Here is a 16,693-nt window from a genome sequence, read left to right as displayed (position 1 = left end):
TGCCTAAGATTACGTTAGAGACCACCGGTAGTGCTCCACAACCGATTCCGGGTGTCCCGCCGGGATTGGTCAAATGGGTTTAGGGTGTCCCACCGAATGTGTACCAATATAAAAGTTAACCAAACCCATGCTTGCGGTACATCAAATCGCTTTTTTGTCAGTAACCTGATGCATGGATAATAAGAAAATGAGCACAGTCCACAGAAGTTACTACCAGTAGCTTGACCGGTAGCATTACTAGTTCCGGGTAATCTGATGACAGTTAGCATTTACACAAGCTCAGAACACACTACCGACAGTGTCCGGAATCATTTCCGGGTGTCCCGTCGAAAGTGGCCTAGTATAAAATATACCAAACTCATGCATAGGACACATCAAATCGTGACATTTCGATATGCCAATGAACAACGGTTAGCAAGAAAATAGGCTCAGATTGCATATATGATATGCTAATTTTTATGGGTCATCACAATTTGCTGCATGTCCCCGCCCCTTTCAAAATGAGACGTAGTTTATGGACATTCCCTTGTATTCAGTAAGATCCTGATAGTGTTTTAGGTTGATAAAATTGGGGCACTTTTCTGTCAATTTTGAACTCAATAAAAAGGCTCTGGGTTCGTAAAACAACACACAAACAGTAAAGGGCCATCCATTAGGTACGCCACGGAAAAACCCCGTACAAAAATTTCCAATTTTAGCGTGACGTACTTAATGGATGTTTCCTAAAGAAGGCATGGTTGAGGGAAAGGGGTGTGCTTTGTGTAAATTGGAGAAAATGCTTAGGGACGAGAAAAAAAACTTTTGAAGTGAATGGGGATGTTTTATGATGAATTCTGCGTTAATTCTTAGAGTGTTCTAATCTAGAAACAGCCTCTTCCGTGTGTCTATAATACTGTCTACGATACTGGGAGCAGTGGTGCCAACCCAACGAACATTTGTGCTGTACAAGAGCGGAACAAACCACTCTTAAGCAAACTCTATCTTAAGAAACTAATGTTCAGCTAGTTCTGTTACTTGGAAATACCACAAAAGCACGCTTAACAATGCATATCACAATTTCGCTAGAAGAAACCCCTTAGAAAACTCTTAAGTAATTCCTAGATTTGTACCAGAAAAAAATACTGGACAAATCCGTAGAGGAGTCTCTGAAAGAATCACTACAAAAATCACTGTAGTTCCTAGAAGATCTCTTCTCGTGGGAAATCCCAATAGGAATCCATGGTCGAACTCCTAAAGGAATATATAATAGGCCTGTCCCATTAAAAAAAATGTTCTCTGATTCTCTACTTCTTTTTGGATGCCAAATAATAAATAAGGGTGCACTTGAAAATCAGAGAACATTTTTGAAAAAAGGAACAAGCCTAATGTAGAATTCTGAAGACTATCCGGAAGAATTTCTGAATAAACCCATGCAAGAAATTCTGTAGAAAATAATGTAGAAAAATATCTGGAGGAATTTCTGAAATAATCCTAGGAGAAATTGCTGCATGAATACTGAAAGGAATCCTCAAGGGTTTCTGGTGGAATATCAATAGAAAATTCCGGAGGAAACTTTAAGAATTACCTGGGGAAATCCTCATAAGAATCCGACGAATAATTTCTAGAAAAATCCGTGGATCCAGCTGCTGGGGTATTTAAAGTACAACTGAAATAATTCGTGGAAGAATGTCAGTATAAAATCCTGATGAAATCCCAACAAGAATTCCCGGAAAAACATACGTAAAATCTCCTCGAGAAATATCTGGCGGATATCCAGCAGGGAATGCGTGAGGAATCTCAGCAGAAATTCCCGAAGTCTCAGGAGGAATTCTTTATTATGTCAAATTTCTTCATTATAATAAAAAAATATGGCAATAAAAATACTCCGGAATTGGAGATGAACCAGCCGCGGGCTGAAAATCTCCTTAATAAAGCTAATAATAATAATAATACTCCGGATAATCGAGTCTAAAATTTCGGATAATGGAGTCTCCGGATAATTGAGTCCGACCTGTACTTTATTTTCAGCCTTGAAGATTCGTTTCTGATGAACCCCTGGCCCCTACCCCCTCCCCCCACAATAATTTCAGGATTTCTAAAGATTCTTTTCACGATTTGGCATGCTGTTCTCCTTCAAGGTTATGGCTCTGCTATGGCTACTGCCGTGTGAGCCTTTATGTTTAAGTTTTTATTATATTGTTATACGAAAAGATAAAGAGGTTTTGTGCCTCTTTGTGAAAGATTTCGTTTTTGTAATGTTGAAATCACTCAAAAGGGGTTTTCCCTCTTTCAAAATGTTAAGTTATAATAAACAATAATAATAAACAATAATAACTCTGCGTCAAAACAAGCATCGCTTTTGGATTTCTGCGATAATTTTTTAAGAGATTCCGTCTAAAAAATAGTGTTTCTTCTTTTTTTGTGAATGTTTATCTTTAAAAAAAAATAGTTCTGAATAAATAGAGCTTTTCTTGTATTTTTCTTGGGAAATTTCTCCATCAATTCATGCCCTGAACATTTTTCATGAGAACCCGGGCTTCTGAAGAAAATGCTTTAAGAATACTATCAGATATACCTTCACGTTTATTAACCTTTTACCAACTCATACACAATTCTCTTTGAGGCGGTTTAAAGTTTGAGCATATTTCAAAAAATTTCATATTTTTGGTTAAAGCGTTTTAAGATTTCAAGAAAAAAAAACAACTTTATAATTTATGTTCTGCTTCAGATGTCTTTATTTCTTTCGTATAACATCGCAAACACTTAATATTTTGAATTTTTCTTCAAATCCATATCTAAATCGTAATCGTGAAAGCGTTCAGTGGGATTGAGTGCACTCTAGAATTATTTTCCTAAAAATTACACGGAAAATAAAATTTTCCATATAAACAAGAATCGCAAAATTTATATATATATATTTTATATTTTGAATATTTTTGTCTCAAAAAGTTGGTAGCTTAAACGGGCTTCAAGGAAAAGTATATAAGTAAAAAAATGTTTAAAAAATATAAAAATCAAGAACCAAAATGTATACAATTTAAAAAAAATAAGAAGAATTGCCATTCAAAACATGTTTAAATCGATTTAAGATGATGAAAAATGACATCTCAATGAAAAATACTTGGGGGTGTCATGGTTCAAACCATTCCAAAAATAACATTTTGAAGCCCACTTGGGACATTCTAAAATATTCCGTAAGAACCCATAGAGGAATTAATGGAAGATTTTATAAGTGAGAATTTCAGGAAATTCTTTGGGAATTTTAAGAATATCTGAGGAAAGCTCCTGGAAAACTTCTGGAAGAATTTCTGAAAAAAAAATCCTATAGTTTTTTTTTCTAATGAAATTTATTGAAGAATTGCTGAAGAAAGTTCTATAGACATTTCTGGAAAAAAAACTCAGGGAAGAATTTTGGAGGCAGTGCAAGACTTTCTTAAAGTTTTTATTAAAAATTTCGGGAACTCCGAATAAATCATTCTGAAAGAACCCGTGTGTAAGTTCCACTGGTATTTTATAATAAGAATCCCTAAGGAAATTTCTCAAGAAGTCCGTGCAAAATCTTTCAGAAGATTTTTATTTTTTTTTTTTTTGTGGAATCTTCCATAGGCAATATCTGAAGAAACTTTCCGAATGAATCCTTAAGAGATTGTTTAAAAGAATTCATAATCAATTTCATGCGGGATTTTTAGAAGGAATTCCTCATGCGGAAATTTTTCCAGGGATTCACTCACAGAGATTTTCTGTACATTTAAAAGCGCAAAAAATGAAAAAAAAGTCAGGGTGACGATTTTCTTATGTTTTTTTTTTTTTGGAGAGAAGTTTTCATTATCATGAGGAGGTACAGGGGATACTCAAAATAACTGGGACAGGTAATATTTTCACTTTTCAAAAAATGTTCAACTAGCTGTAACTTTTCGAAAAGGGCATCATACATTCTCAATTTTTTTACTGTATGTTTATCAACTAGTTGTGTATCTGTGGTCCAAATTTGGAAAAGATCGGGCTATTCTACAGGAAATTAGAAAGATTCTAGAAAAGGGTATAATTATCCGATAGCCAACTTTGAGCTGTAATATCTCCGGATTCAACAAACCGAATGTAATGAAATTTTGATCATTTATGACTCATATAATGAACTTTGAAAAACATTTAAAGTTTAGTCAAAAGTTTTTAATAGCTCATTATATGAGTCATAAATGATCGAAATTTCATTGCATTCGGTTTGTTGAATCCGGAGATTTAACAGCTCAAATTTGGCTATCGGATAATTATACCTTTTTCTATAATCTTTCTAATTTCGTGTAGAATAGCTCGATCTTTTCCAAATTTGGACCACTGATACACAACTAGTTGATGATCTTACAGCAAAAATTTGAGAATATTTGGCGCCCTTTTCGAAAAGTTACAGCTAGTTGAACATTTTTTGAAAAGTGAAAATTTTACCAGTCCCAGTTATTTTGAGTACCCCCTGTACAACAATTTGTTACATCCTATAAGCACAGACAAAAAAGACATATTACTTAGAAGAAATTTATTTAAAAATATTGTTAGGCAGCACACTAGCACCCTCTATAATGCTCAATCCGAAGCATTCGTTTGGGAGTCGTATCCCTCGGCTCGATGGTGACGAATCCCCCGTGACGTCATCTATTCATGCAGCATTAATGAAAGTTCATGATTGAGTCATTTTATGTAATCATTACTTGGCGTCAGCCCCGGCACTTGCAATTTTTCGTCAGTTGCTCTTCCCCCGAGAGCGGCTGACACCTGACCCTCTTCTGAGCATATGCTCTGATTAACACGGAAACTTGGATATCGGCTAAGGGAACAAGAACCACACAGCACACATCAACATCCTCGTGCTCATCATTCTGAAATCGTGCGATGGTTGCGATTGCGAGTCTGTTTGTCTGTGCTATAAGTGTTGTTATTGAAGACTTACTACTACTAAACGCCTACTTATCCAGTAATTGATGGTAACACCGACAGAATTTTCTTCGCAAATTTCATGGCAGTAATGTTTTAGGAATTCATACTAAGGCTTTCAAATAGATCTAACAATGAGTTCTGCCAATTCTATCCAAAACGATGTTATTTTATCTCTGAAGAAAATATGTTGCTAGTAAATTATTAAGATTTTGATTTTGTTATTCTGTATACTATTTATTTTAAGGACGAATTTCGCCCCAAATCGTATTCGGAGTTGGCAGCACCCTCTCAGATTACAATGAAACTTAATGGGTATGTACACCAAGACTAGATAAGCCACTTTGCATACTTAGTTTCTTCAAAATTTATCTGGACTGACTTTTGAAAAGGGCTAAACTTTTTTTATGGATTTTTTAAAAATGTTTTTAATCAAAAAATGACTACTCCTACAAAAAAGTGTTGTATGGGGGATTATCACAAAATAAGTCAAATTTTAAGAAAAAAAACTGAAAAAAATCCAAAATGAGCCCTACACTGAAAAAACTCATTTCTAAAAATTCAAAGTTGATTTAAAAAAAAACACCATTTTTGATTTTGATGAAATTTTGTCTCAAGACAGGTAATTATGTTCCCTACCAACCGTCCATACATCACAAGATAGGCACTTTTAAGGAAAAAAAGTTTTTCTAACAAAAACTTTTTCATGTCCAAATTATTTTTTTTTCAGTGTCTTTTTTTAAAAACAAACTAAACCAGTGAAGGTTATCTAGTAATCACAAAATGCAATGAAACTTATTGTGTCATATGCGACAATGCAATGCACCCATATTCACGCAGCAGTACTCTAGAAGTACGAAACAATATACAATTAGAACACGCATTTCATACGTGCTGCTGTAATTTCTACCCAAACGTTTCTACCCCATGTTCTTACCTAATATTAGGTAAGGCTATTTATTAGATTCGAACTACCTAATCGAAAAAAAAATCAAGAGTTGTACCTTAAGCAAATATGAACAAAACAAGAAAATGAATCGGTATCATTCAACGTGTTACTTCTTTTTGGTTATTAAAGGCAGTTCTGAAAAGTATAAATCAAAATTCAACAAATTCAAGTGCAGTGCAAAAATAAACAATCCAAAGTGCAACCGTCATAATCTACGGGGCATGTCATTAAGATTGATAGATAAAATTCATTCCATGGGATATACACATGAAATCGACGAATCGATGAGTATTTGTGAGTCATGTCGTGGATTGATAAGTCACAACAGAAGCCCGAATACGAAAAAACGCCGATCGGATGGAAACGACGAAACTATGCAACCATCATTTAGTGGGCAGCAACATCATGATGTTCCAGAACCAGAACCGTCAACGAGTGGTCAACAAATCGAACATGAGCTGGGTAAGTAAGCCTTCATCGTGTTAGCTTCTTTTATATAACTCATTTTGCAGCTCGTTGCAAAACTACATTTTTCAGTATTCTTCGTATTTATCCAACCCGGCAAGCCTCGTTGGATAAATGTACTACTACGAAACAAAATCATTTTTGCAACTCGTTGCATAAATAACTATCATTAACTTTCCACTGCATTCATTATTATATTGTTAACCTTAACTTTTATCTTACAGATATGGTACCATCTATTCCATCATTGGAGTCAATTCCGTCAACAGATCAACTACAGGGTCCCCATAATATTGAGAAGTTTAATACCATTGCTGAAACATTGAGTTTATCGCCAATCTCATCTAGAAACATGAGAAGTATGGAATATCGCATAAACAAATCATTGCAGATTACGAAGGCAGTTCGAAAAAATATCTTCGGAATAGATTCAACGGATGTTGGCAAAGTGGAGGCGTATGACGAGATAATTATGCAGTTAAAGGATAAGTTCAATCACCCTACAACTGACAGAAGCGAACAGATTAAAATACTATCTGTACTTCCTAAGTCTTGGTCGGTAAATAAAATCACAAGAGAGTTTAACGCACCAATGTGTATATGGCGAGGCAGGTGAAGGATCTTGTTTATGAACAGGGTATTCTTTGTACCACCGAAAAAAGAAGGGGGCATGGTATTGATGACGATACAAAACAAATAGTAAGAGAATTTTTTGATGATAATGATATCAGCAGGCCAATGCCAGGAACAAATGATTTTGTTTCTGAGGTTCGAAATGAAAAAAAAACAACAAGTTCAAAAACGACTTTTGATGATGTCGCTCAAAGAGGCTTATATGATTTTTGTAGATATGTACAAAACTGTGAATATTGGTTTCACAGTATTTACACAGTTGCGGCCAAAGCATTGTATTTTACTTGATTCTACTGGTATACATAATGTATGCATATGTACTATTCATGAAAATGTAAATTTAATGTTCAACAGTATAAGAATTGTGTCACAAGATGAAATAATACAAAAAATGCTTTGCGATATTTCCACCAGAACAGATAATTGCTTTTTCCGTGCTTGTGAAAAGTGTGCTTGTAATGAACACATTGAAGAGGAACTTACATTGATATTAGAATCAAATGACAAAGAAGAGATTATATTTCAGCAGTGGTTGAATACTGATCGCTGTAATTTAGAAACGATTATTAAACCTGTTGATGAATTTGTTCCGTATCTTGTTGATAAAATTGACAAACTTATAACACACGACTTTATTCATAAACAACAATCATCATTTCTCAGAAATAAAAAAGATACATTAAAGGATGATGAAATTCTTGCGATTTGTGATTTCTCTGAAAACTATTCATTCATAATTCAAAACGCTGCTCAAGGATATCATTGGAACAACTCGCAAGCAACAATACACCCATTTGAAATTTACTATATGAAAGATAATAAACTTGTAAATGTTAGCTTCATTATCATATCGGAAGTAATGGCTCACGATACAGTTGCGGTCCAGTTGTTCATCTCAAAAATGATAGATTTTATGAAACAATTAACGAACTTTTCTAAAATTTATTTTATGTCTGATGGGGCAGCATCACAATACAAAAATAAGAAGAACTTTGCTAGTCTATGTAGATTCCAGTCAAAGCATGCATTAAGAGCAGAATGGCATTTTTTTTGCAACGTCCCAAGGTAAAGGTCCATGTGATGCTATTGGTGGCACTCTCAAGCGAATGGCAAAGAGAGCAAGTCTTGCTCGAGATTATGGAAATACCATAACAACTCCACGAGAGTTATATAACTGGGCAGTTGTACAGACAGATAAAAATATAACTAAATTAAATTTCTGTTACGTATCCACTGAACAGTACATTAAAATGTCAGAAGATCTCGAAGAAATATATAATAACGCCAAAACAATACCAGGCACTCAGAAATTCCATAGTTTTTTGCCTATTCCTGGCGACAAAGTAAAGGCAAACAGGTATTCTAATTCAGAAGATGAACCAAAAATATTTAGTATGATCGGAAAAAAATAGAAAAGAACATGTTTGAAATTGGCTCTAAGACACATATATATATATATTTGAAAAATTCATAATTATAAATAATTGTATATTTAAAAGTGCACTTCAATACATATTGCGATCAAACATTACATTTCCTAAGAAAATACATTTGTAATATTTTCAGATTTTTATGTATAGGAAAACCCTTCCAAATGATTGAATAAATAACACAAAATCTCCTAGAAAATTGAGTTTCATTGGATTCTGGGATTGTTATGGCCTTCACTGGTTTTATTGTTGATAACAAAATACACTGAAAAAAAAAATCATTCGAACAAGAAAAAGTTTTTGTTAGAAAAACTTTTTTTCCTTAAAAGTGCCTATCTTGTGATGTATGGACGGTTGGTAGGGAACATAATTACCTGTCTTGAGACAAAATTTCATCAAAATCAAAAATGGTGTTTTTTTTTAAATCAACTTTGAATTTTTAGAAATGATTTTTTTCAGTGTAGGGCTCATTTTGGATTTTTTTCAGTATTTTTTTCTTAAAATTTGACTTATTTTGTGATAATCCCCCATACAACACTTTTTTGTAGGAGTAGTCATTTTTTGATTAAAAACATTTTTAAAAAATCCATAAAAAAAGTTTAGCCCTTGTCAAAAGTCAGTCGAGAAAAAAAATTAGAAAAATGAGTATGCAAAGTGGCTTATCTGGGCAAGGTCTACACACCAAGAAAGTTTCGTTGTAATCTGAGAGGGTGCTGCCAACATTTGTTCGAGTTGGCGCGAAAGCCGTCATATTCCCAATATTCTATGACAAATTTACTGAAAAAATCATTAAAAATATATAGTAGCGTTTTTTAATTTGTTTATAAAACGTGTAGACTTCCCAAGTACCATTTTAAGTTTTGTTCGGCTCTATAAGAGATCTCAATGACCAATTTATAAAACTTGCAATAAAACTGATTTATACAACAAAACCTGTTGATAACCTCTTTAAGATCATCTTCCGGCTAAGTGGACTACTCTCGAGAGGTTTTGCAAATCACATTAAGAGTACATACCAATAAAACTGTTTTAAATTCTCGAAAAGAGGTTATGATGATTGTTGTTGTATTTTTTTTAATAAAAACTATGACAGCTCAAGATGCAGAGAAGCTTCTATGATGGCACGTAAAGTTCAGGAAGATACATCATTCGTAAGTAGAAAGCGATCATTTCAAAGTACTATTTCAGTTGTTATTGTGTTGGTAGGCTTATGCGCATTCAATTGCACTGTGAATGTTGGGGTTTCAGAAACATAAAGTCAATGCGCTTCGTAAATGATGAATATTATCATCATGGAATGAAATAAATCAATTTGTTAATTTAGTAAAACTATCTCGAATCACAATAAAACTCAGCTGAGGAAGTTTATTTATGTGAGCATGTTATGGAAATGGCGGAAAACTATCAATTCATTGCTTATTTAAGCAAAATCAACTATTTTCCATTCACGCCAGCTAATTCTCCAATATGGCGACGACCATAATTTGCGAAAATAAAACGAAAGCAAATTTACTTTTATGATAGCTGCAACCTAACAGTGGCAAAGTTTCTGTTTTTCCACCAACAGATGCCGTTACTAATCGAACGTATTGCCATCTGTTGAGAGTTTGAACAGTTTTATTGTGGTGATAATGAAGCCAGAAGGTTTACATATCGGAGAGTTTTGTTTAATTTTAAAATCTGGCCTTATGGATATTTTCAAGAATACTATAAAACATTTCATCAATAGTTTTCATAAAAGTAGTCATAAAACTGTGAACTTAAATTATTGCTGTAATAAAACCTTGATTAAAATCAAATAAAACTAATCATCAATGAAATTGTTGCTTGGGTTGGGCAACTGTTGCCTAAAGGCAAGGAAGTTGTCCGGGAAATCGCAAAATCCTTGGAAAAATAATGGATGGAGTTTTTTTTTTATATTCTACCCATATTACACGCGGATAGCTAAGATAGAGGGTGTGAGGGTTCTGAAAAAGTTCATGGTAGTCAACGGGGAGCTAATTTTTTTCAATGTTCATGTGAACTGTTTTATTCTGCAGCATATTTCAATAAAAAAGCATATGTTTCAGAATAAATAATGAATTACACACTCTTAGTTTTATTTCCCGAGTTCGGTTGTGAACATCTTAGTTTCTCTTGATATGAGATATTTTGGGAATTTCTGCAGAAGTCTTGTTATTTCTTGAGTTCTTTGAAAACTCATGAAATTGAAACGCTTTTTGAGAAATTTAGAGTATCTGTAATAAGCTGTTGAGACTGAAAGTTTTTCTTGGTGTCGGTTACAAAATGTTCAAAGGTTCTGAAGTCATAACCCTTAGGTATATTGAATTGTTGGACTCGATAAAATCTTAATAGTTCTAGTTATATACTTCAGGTTGTCGAAATATCATCACTTTTCCAAACTTTCTCCAAAATTCATTTGTGACAGCTACGGTGGCGCTATCTGTTCATTTCATAGCGGCCGTTTTAGTTATTTTAGTGATCCATTTAGCAAATAATCAACTTTTGTTCAGAAATGACCATCTGTTTAAAAACGGGGAAAACTTAGAGAACTGTGAATCCAGTATTGAAGCGTTTGTTTACAAAAAAAAAATAGTCGTTGTTTTGAGTCATCAGGTTGTTTCAGGCATGGGTTCATCGGTAGCTTCGTGTAAATTCTGTAAGATTTCATCGGATCAAATGTCGCTCCCATATTGCTTCGATTTATGAATCTTTTACGCATTGCGACCCTTATTACCATGACATCTGGCCATAATATTCACGAAAATGATAAATGGCCGTAACCTCCACTATAACTCATAAAGAGATCCAGACCGGACGGCCGTCGTACCAAGATTATCATCAATTTCATTATTATGACAAGCGTCGTTCCACCGCTTTTTTTTTCTTTTATCAGGAAAATTGACGCCTCGGAAAACTTTATCTACTTCCTTTCTCAGAAAAAGAACATCCTACGACGTATGTATATGCGCTTGCCGATGGCCGTCCGCTGATGGTCGTCTGTCTGGTTCGTGTTCGTGTGAAACTCCCCAACAGATTATTTTTATGCTACCTTTCGGTGAAGATTACGCGTCCCAAAAGAGGCCCCGCTTCGAGGTTATGAGTTTTCCGCCGGCGCTCAAATACACGCGCGCAAGCGACGGTTTTTAAAAATAATACGAAACCAAACATCAGCTTGAAGAAATGTGCGAAAATCCGACTAATTCCTCGGTCAGAGTGCTTTCAGACGGTCGAACAAGTGCGAATGCGAGTACAAAACACTCTTTTAAAACCCACGAATTTCGCTCCCCGGTGAGGAGGAGGGCATAAAATTTTAAATAGATCACGGCTCTTTGCAGACGCAAAAAACCGCGAGCTAACCAGCTTCTACTTGCTGCGTAGCCTGCCTGCTTACCTAGCAGAATATGAAACGAACTCGCTAGGTACTCTTGACTCCGACGACCCATCAAAGCAAGCCGGTATCCTCTGGTGCTATTTTTAGTAGCACTCTCACTCGCGAGAGAAGATCCAAGCAAGCTGTCGTCGTCGTCACCGTAGCAGATTCAAAACGGAATTTTTTTCAGTTCAGACGAAAAAATTGAATGACTCCGGGGTCCGAACGGGAATGACCACATTTTCGACATTTTTTGATCGATGAAAGCGAACCGCAAACATGGTCCAGCCTTCCGTTTGGTTAGGTCCAACGCACAAAACAAATAATTAATCCAGACGGTCAAACACTCGATTAAAATTGGCAATTTGTCACACTTGCGGGAAATCACCCATGCTGCCATTGGCGATTTATTTGGTTTTGGTACTTCACTCGATTTATGTGGCGTTTTTCCCGTTTTTGGATTCAATTAACATCATTTTGCACCCCGTGGACATTTCCAGCCAGAAAAAAAATATGTCGGCTCAGCTCAATCGAATCCTATAAAACGCCAAACAATCATGTTTATTTTCAATTGCAAAATTAAATTCCGCTTTCGAAACGAGATTAACTTTTGAAATCAGTTCAGCCCCGCACTCCATGTTCTGTCACTGTTCCGTGTTCAATCAGTCCATCATGAGCCACATTCCCACTTTCCCCCATGCGAAAAATTCCGAAAATCACTTTTGATCTCAGCAACCATCGACTGGAGCACGCACAGACAAACATAAGCTTTTCCGCAAACTCACTTCACACCTGACGAGCGAGTTCGTTATCCAGATGTGGGAGGATCAAGAAACGCCACTCAGGTAAAGTTCTACCCCACGCACTATCTTCACCTCGCTTTTCTCCACGCGGTCCGACCTGCTTCGGGAAAATTCAAATCGCAGCAACCCACCCACTCACTATCAAGTCAGCGCCTACTGTTTCCCTCACTCACCACACACCTCAAACTCAAAAAAGGAATTAATTATGGCAAGCAAAATTCACCACGTACCGGTCCTCGGCGAAATTCAACTGTTCTTTTTGCAAGATATCTCAAGACTGATTAGAGTGATACTGGCGAGGCACTAAAAAACCCCTCCCGAAGAGCAATCCCGACTGTAATGGTGTGCGTGCAAGGGGGTCCTCCTCCTCCTATTCCCTCCTCCAAACTCATTCCACCCCATCCCATTCTATCCCAGTTTTCCCCCGCGAACAAGTGCGATGACGGCGCGGCAACGATCATCACTGACTGATGATCGCCCCGAAGTGCAGTGCACTTTGGATGCTCGCGTAACAGCTAGCCAGCACACTCGTACGACCGCGACGACCAAACATAATGAGGTTCACGGTCCCCCCGTGCGCGCGATCACCTTTGTGCCGCACTGGTATTGGTGCAGGTTCAAATCGGGAATCGATTTGTTCTAAATTTACGTTTCAGTTACCCCACACTTCCACTTCTCGCGGAAAACGCGAAAAAAGAAAGAAGAATGGAAATAGCTCACCACTCCGCTCGCCCGCCGTAACACCCACCCGACTCAGCAAGGGAAAACAAAGGAGGCAACCACGGCAACGTCGGTCGGATGATCGTCACTCCGAAGCGGAAACAATGGAAACGACGGTGACAACAACAACACCAGTCAGCACAGCTGGCAGGACAGAGGAATGCGTGTTCTCTGTTCACTGATCAAAGTGACGGTTTCGCTTTCGATATCATCTGTACACACAACACCTAGGGATCAAAGGGTGCCATGAGCGTGCGGGTGGGTCTGCCAAGGGCAAACTCGTGGCGATTATGTGCGCGTCTAATCTGATTGTAGGTTATCGCGTGTTCGAGCTTATGTGGTTGGGACGTGTGGGCGTAAGTGGTTTATATTAGGTGGTAATTTATTGAAGTGCGTAGAAAGGAGTAACTTTGCGTAGGATTTGAAAGTGCGTAGGTTAATAGGGAAATGAGTGACATCAACCGCTAAACTGATCAACAATTTGGAAAAAAAAACTCTGAAGGATTTCCATCAGCTATTCATTTTGGGGTTTGCTTGGAAATACATTAAAAATTCCTTCGGAAATATCAGTATTTCTTTAAAAAGTTCTATCTGGAATACTCTTTGGATCCTCTATACATGATCTTTCTTATCGAAGTTATCCCTGGAATTCCTCCTAAGATACCTCGTTAAGGACAAGGTATTTGGAGTACATTACTCAAAATTTCTAGAGCACCGTTTTTTAGAACCGTTGAACGGATTTGGATTAAAATGCATCACGCTGTTGACAACCACTGAACAATTAGCGTGATACATTTTCATCCGAATCCGTTCAACGGTTCTAAAAAACGGTGCTCTAGAAATTTTGAGCTATGTACTCCAAATACCTTGTCCTTAAAATGGCCACAGTTTTTTCAAGACTTCTCCAAGAGGTTCTCTGGTATTATACCAGTGTTCGTCCCTGGATTTCTCTGCTATTCCGAGGATTCCTCTGGATATTTTCCTAGAAATATTTCCTAAGGTTTCAACATGAGATTCACTTGGATTTTTTTTCTGGAAAGTTTTTCCAGGATTAGGATTGCACATGTCGTTCATTCCTTCCAGAGGGATTCCTCTTGATCATAGGCGCCAACTTGGGGGGGGGGGGGGGGGGCTTGGCAAGCATGGTTTTGCCCACCCCCCCCCCCCCCCCCCCCCAATATTTGACGATTTTTATAGATTTTCCAATTTTCCCATACAAAAAATCAGAAAAACCAGGCTTTGCCCCCCAACAATTTGACAAGTTGGCGCGTCTGCTCTTGAGATTTCTCGTGTTATTGTTCGGAGTTTTTTTTGCGATTTAATTCAGAAGTTTTTTTCACAGATTTCTCCTGGAGTATCTTCCGAATTATTACTTTCATTGTTTCCCAAGATTTATCTGAAAGGTTTTCCCAAAAGATTTTTTTTATTATTATCTGTATTAACGAGATTTTTAGCCCTGGGCTATTTCATCTCGGGACCTACGCATTTTGTGAGTTTGTCGGGAGTGGGATTCGATCCCAGGTCCTCGGCGTGATAGTCAAGTGTTCTAACCATCCAACCAGATCCGCTCCACTTTCCCAAAAGAGGTTTACAGAGTTCCTGTCGAAGCTTCTCGGGGCCTCTGCTGGGATTTCTTTCAGTGGTTTTTCGGTATTGCTTCTTTAAGAGATCCTCTTGAAATTCACCCTGAGGAATATCCTAAACCCCTTCTCGAGGTTTCTCCAAGAGTTTTTCGCAAAATTGCTCTCAGAGGTTCTTCCGAGCTTTATTCCGCAATACCTCTTACGACCCATGCAACATACATGTTATATATTAGTTACGACAGCGCAAGTTTTGGTTGTATAGAAGTTTATTTGACGTTATTTTAACACAATGTTAGAATTACGTAAAATTAACTTCTATACAACCAAAACTTGCGCTGTCATAACTAATATATACCATGTGTGTTACTTGGGGAATCTTCCACAGCTTCTTCCATCCAGAAGTTCTTCCGACCCAATTTATTTGTTTATCGACTGTAGACTTTAGCGATCATGGGATTACCTTTGGCTTTTGCAGTCGATGAGAGCATCAAAAACAAGTTTGCCTTAACTTAACCTAAGCTAAGGTAAACTTGTTTTTGATAAATAAATAAAAAAAATCGTGTTAAGTACTGTTCCTTTGAATTCCACTAAGAATTTGCATCCTTTGGCAGATACGTATTTCGACCTCAACTGTAAGGTTGTCTTCAGTGTCTTGACTCGATGTTTTTGGTGCTATCACCGACTGCAAAAGCCGAAAGAAAGTCCATAGGGTAAACGCTCCCTTAGTGAAGGTAGCCAATACTGGTGGTAGTGGCTTTTTAGTATTATTTCGACCAAAAAGCTCGGAAATGACATTTTTAATAGATGCATTATACTTATTTAACCCTTCAGGACGCGCGCCGTTGTAAAAAGTACAACACTATCATTGTATACAGCGCGAGCGAGGTGCAGTTTCAGCTGTTTGATGGCGCGCGTCTTGAAAGGTCAATGACATTAATTCGGTTTTGTATTCAGGAATTGTCGAAAAACCTATTTTAAACAATTAGTTTCCATACATTTTTTGCTCTTTTGCACCTATAGTGGCGGTAGTGTTCCTATAGTGATGGGTCACATAAGAATTCAATGGTATACGCCACTATAGGAACCAATGTTAAGTTTTATCACCATAATAGGAACCGTGTACCTATAGTTGGCGCAAAAGATTTAAAAAAAACTGGAATAAACGATGGTTTTTACATTTTTCATAGCAAATTTATAAGAAAAACTACCGAATAACGTTTACAGACTTTTTATTTTATGGTATTATCAATTTTACACAGAAAACATCTTTGAAAATGATATTTGAAAAAGATGTTGTAGTACAGTACTATAATCGTATCCGTACACATCTTATGTTGAAATCAGGTTTTAAATATGTTAGATAAAAACAAACCACTGAAAAATCTTATCAACCAGACCACAAGTTAAAGTAACGTAAATTTAACTTTGATTACACAAGTAATTTATATCATTGTCTTCTTTCCATGAAAGACGGTATGAAAAAACATCAGCAGTACATAGTTATAACCTATGACTCAAGCATGTTGAAAATACGTTATTTTTACGTATTAAATATGTTGGTGTATAAGTTTATCAGTCATTCACTTGAATATTATTTATGAAACATTGTACTTAAAAGTTTCCAGCTAATTGAACACCACCCATTACTCATATTGTATGCTTAACGATTGACGATGGACTTGATAATTCGTTGTCGTTGTCCAGATTATAGGTGAATTAATAAAATATACCCTAAAATGCTTGACGACTGTGGAAGTCATTTCAGGCTTAATATGCCGATAGAGAAAACCTCCATTGAACTCTACTTAATCGTCAGGCCTCCTGTCTATGCA

The 16,693-nt window shown here is 36.5% G+C and overlaps 2 protein-coding genes across 2 annotated transcripts in view; both read left to right on the top strand.

Moving 5' to 3' along the window:
• LOC109424809 (cubilin) overlaps positions 1-16,693 on the top strand; it is a 183,105-nt gene that overhangs the window by 79,737 nt on the left and 86,675 nt on the right. The gene's annotated exons all lie outside the window — the stretch shown is intronic.
• Positions 4,176-10,145, top strand: LOC134287792 (uncharacterized). Its single transcript, XM_062850711.1, has 2 exons — positions 4,176-6,316; positions 6,544-10,145. Exon 2 carries the CDS (start codon positions 7,035-7,037, stop codon positions 8,019-8,021), a length of 987 nt encoding a protein of 328 aa, XP_062706695.1. The 5' UTR covers positions 4,176-6,316; positions 6,544-7,034; the 3' UTR covers positions 8,022-10,145.

Source organism: Aedes albopictus, chromosome 1 (genome assembly GCF_035046485.1).
Source record: "Aedes albopictus strain Foshan chromosome 1, AalbF5, whole genome shotgun sequence".
NCBI lineage: Eukaryota > Metazoa > Arthropoda > Insecta > Diptera > Culicidae > Aedes > Aedes albopictus.
Note: the sequence above shows the minus strand (reverse complement) of the source record. Positions and strands in the feature narration are given on the sequence as shown.

Coding starts and splice junctions, on each gene's coding strand:
- LOC134287792 (XM_062850711.1), top strand. CDS start 7,035: ATGATAATGATATCAGCAGGCCAATGCCAGGAACAAATGATTTTGTTT.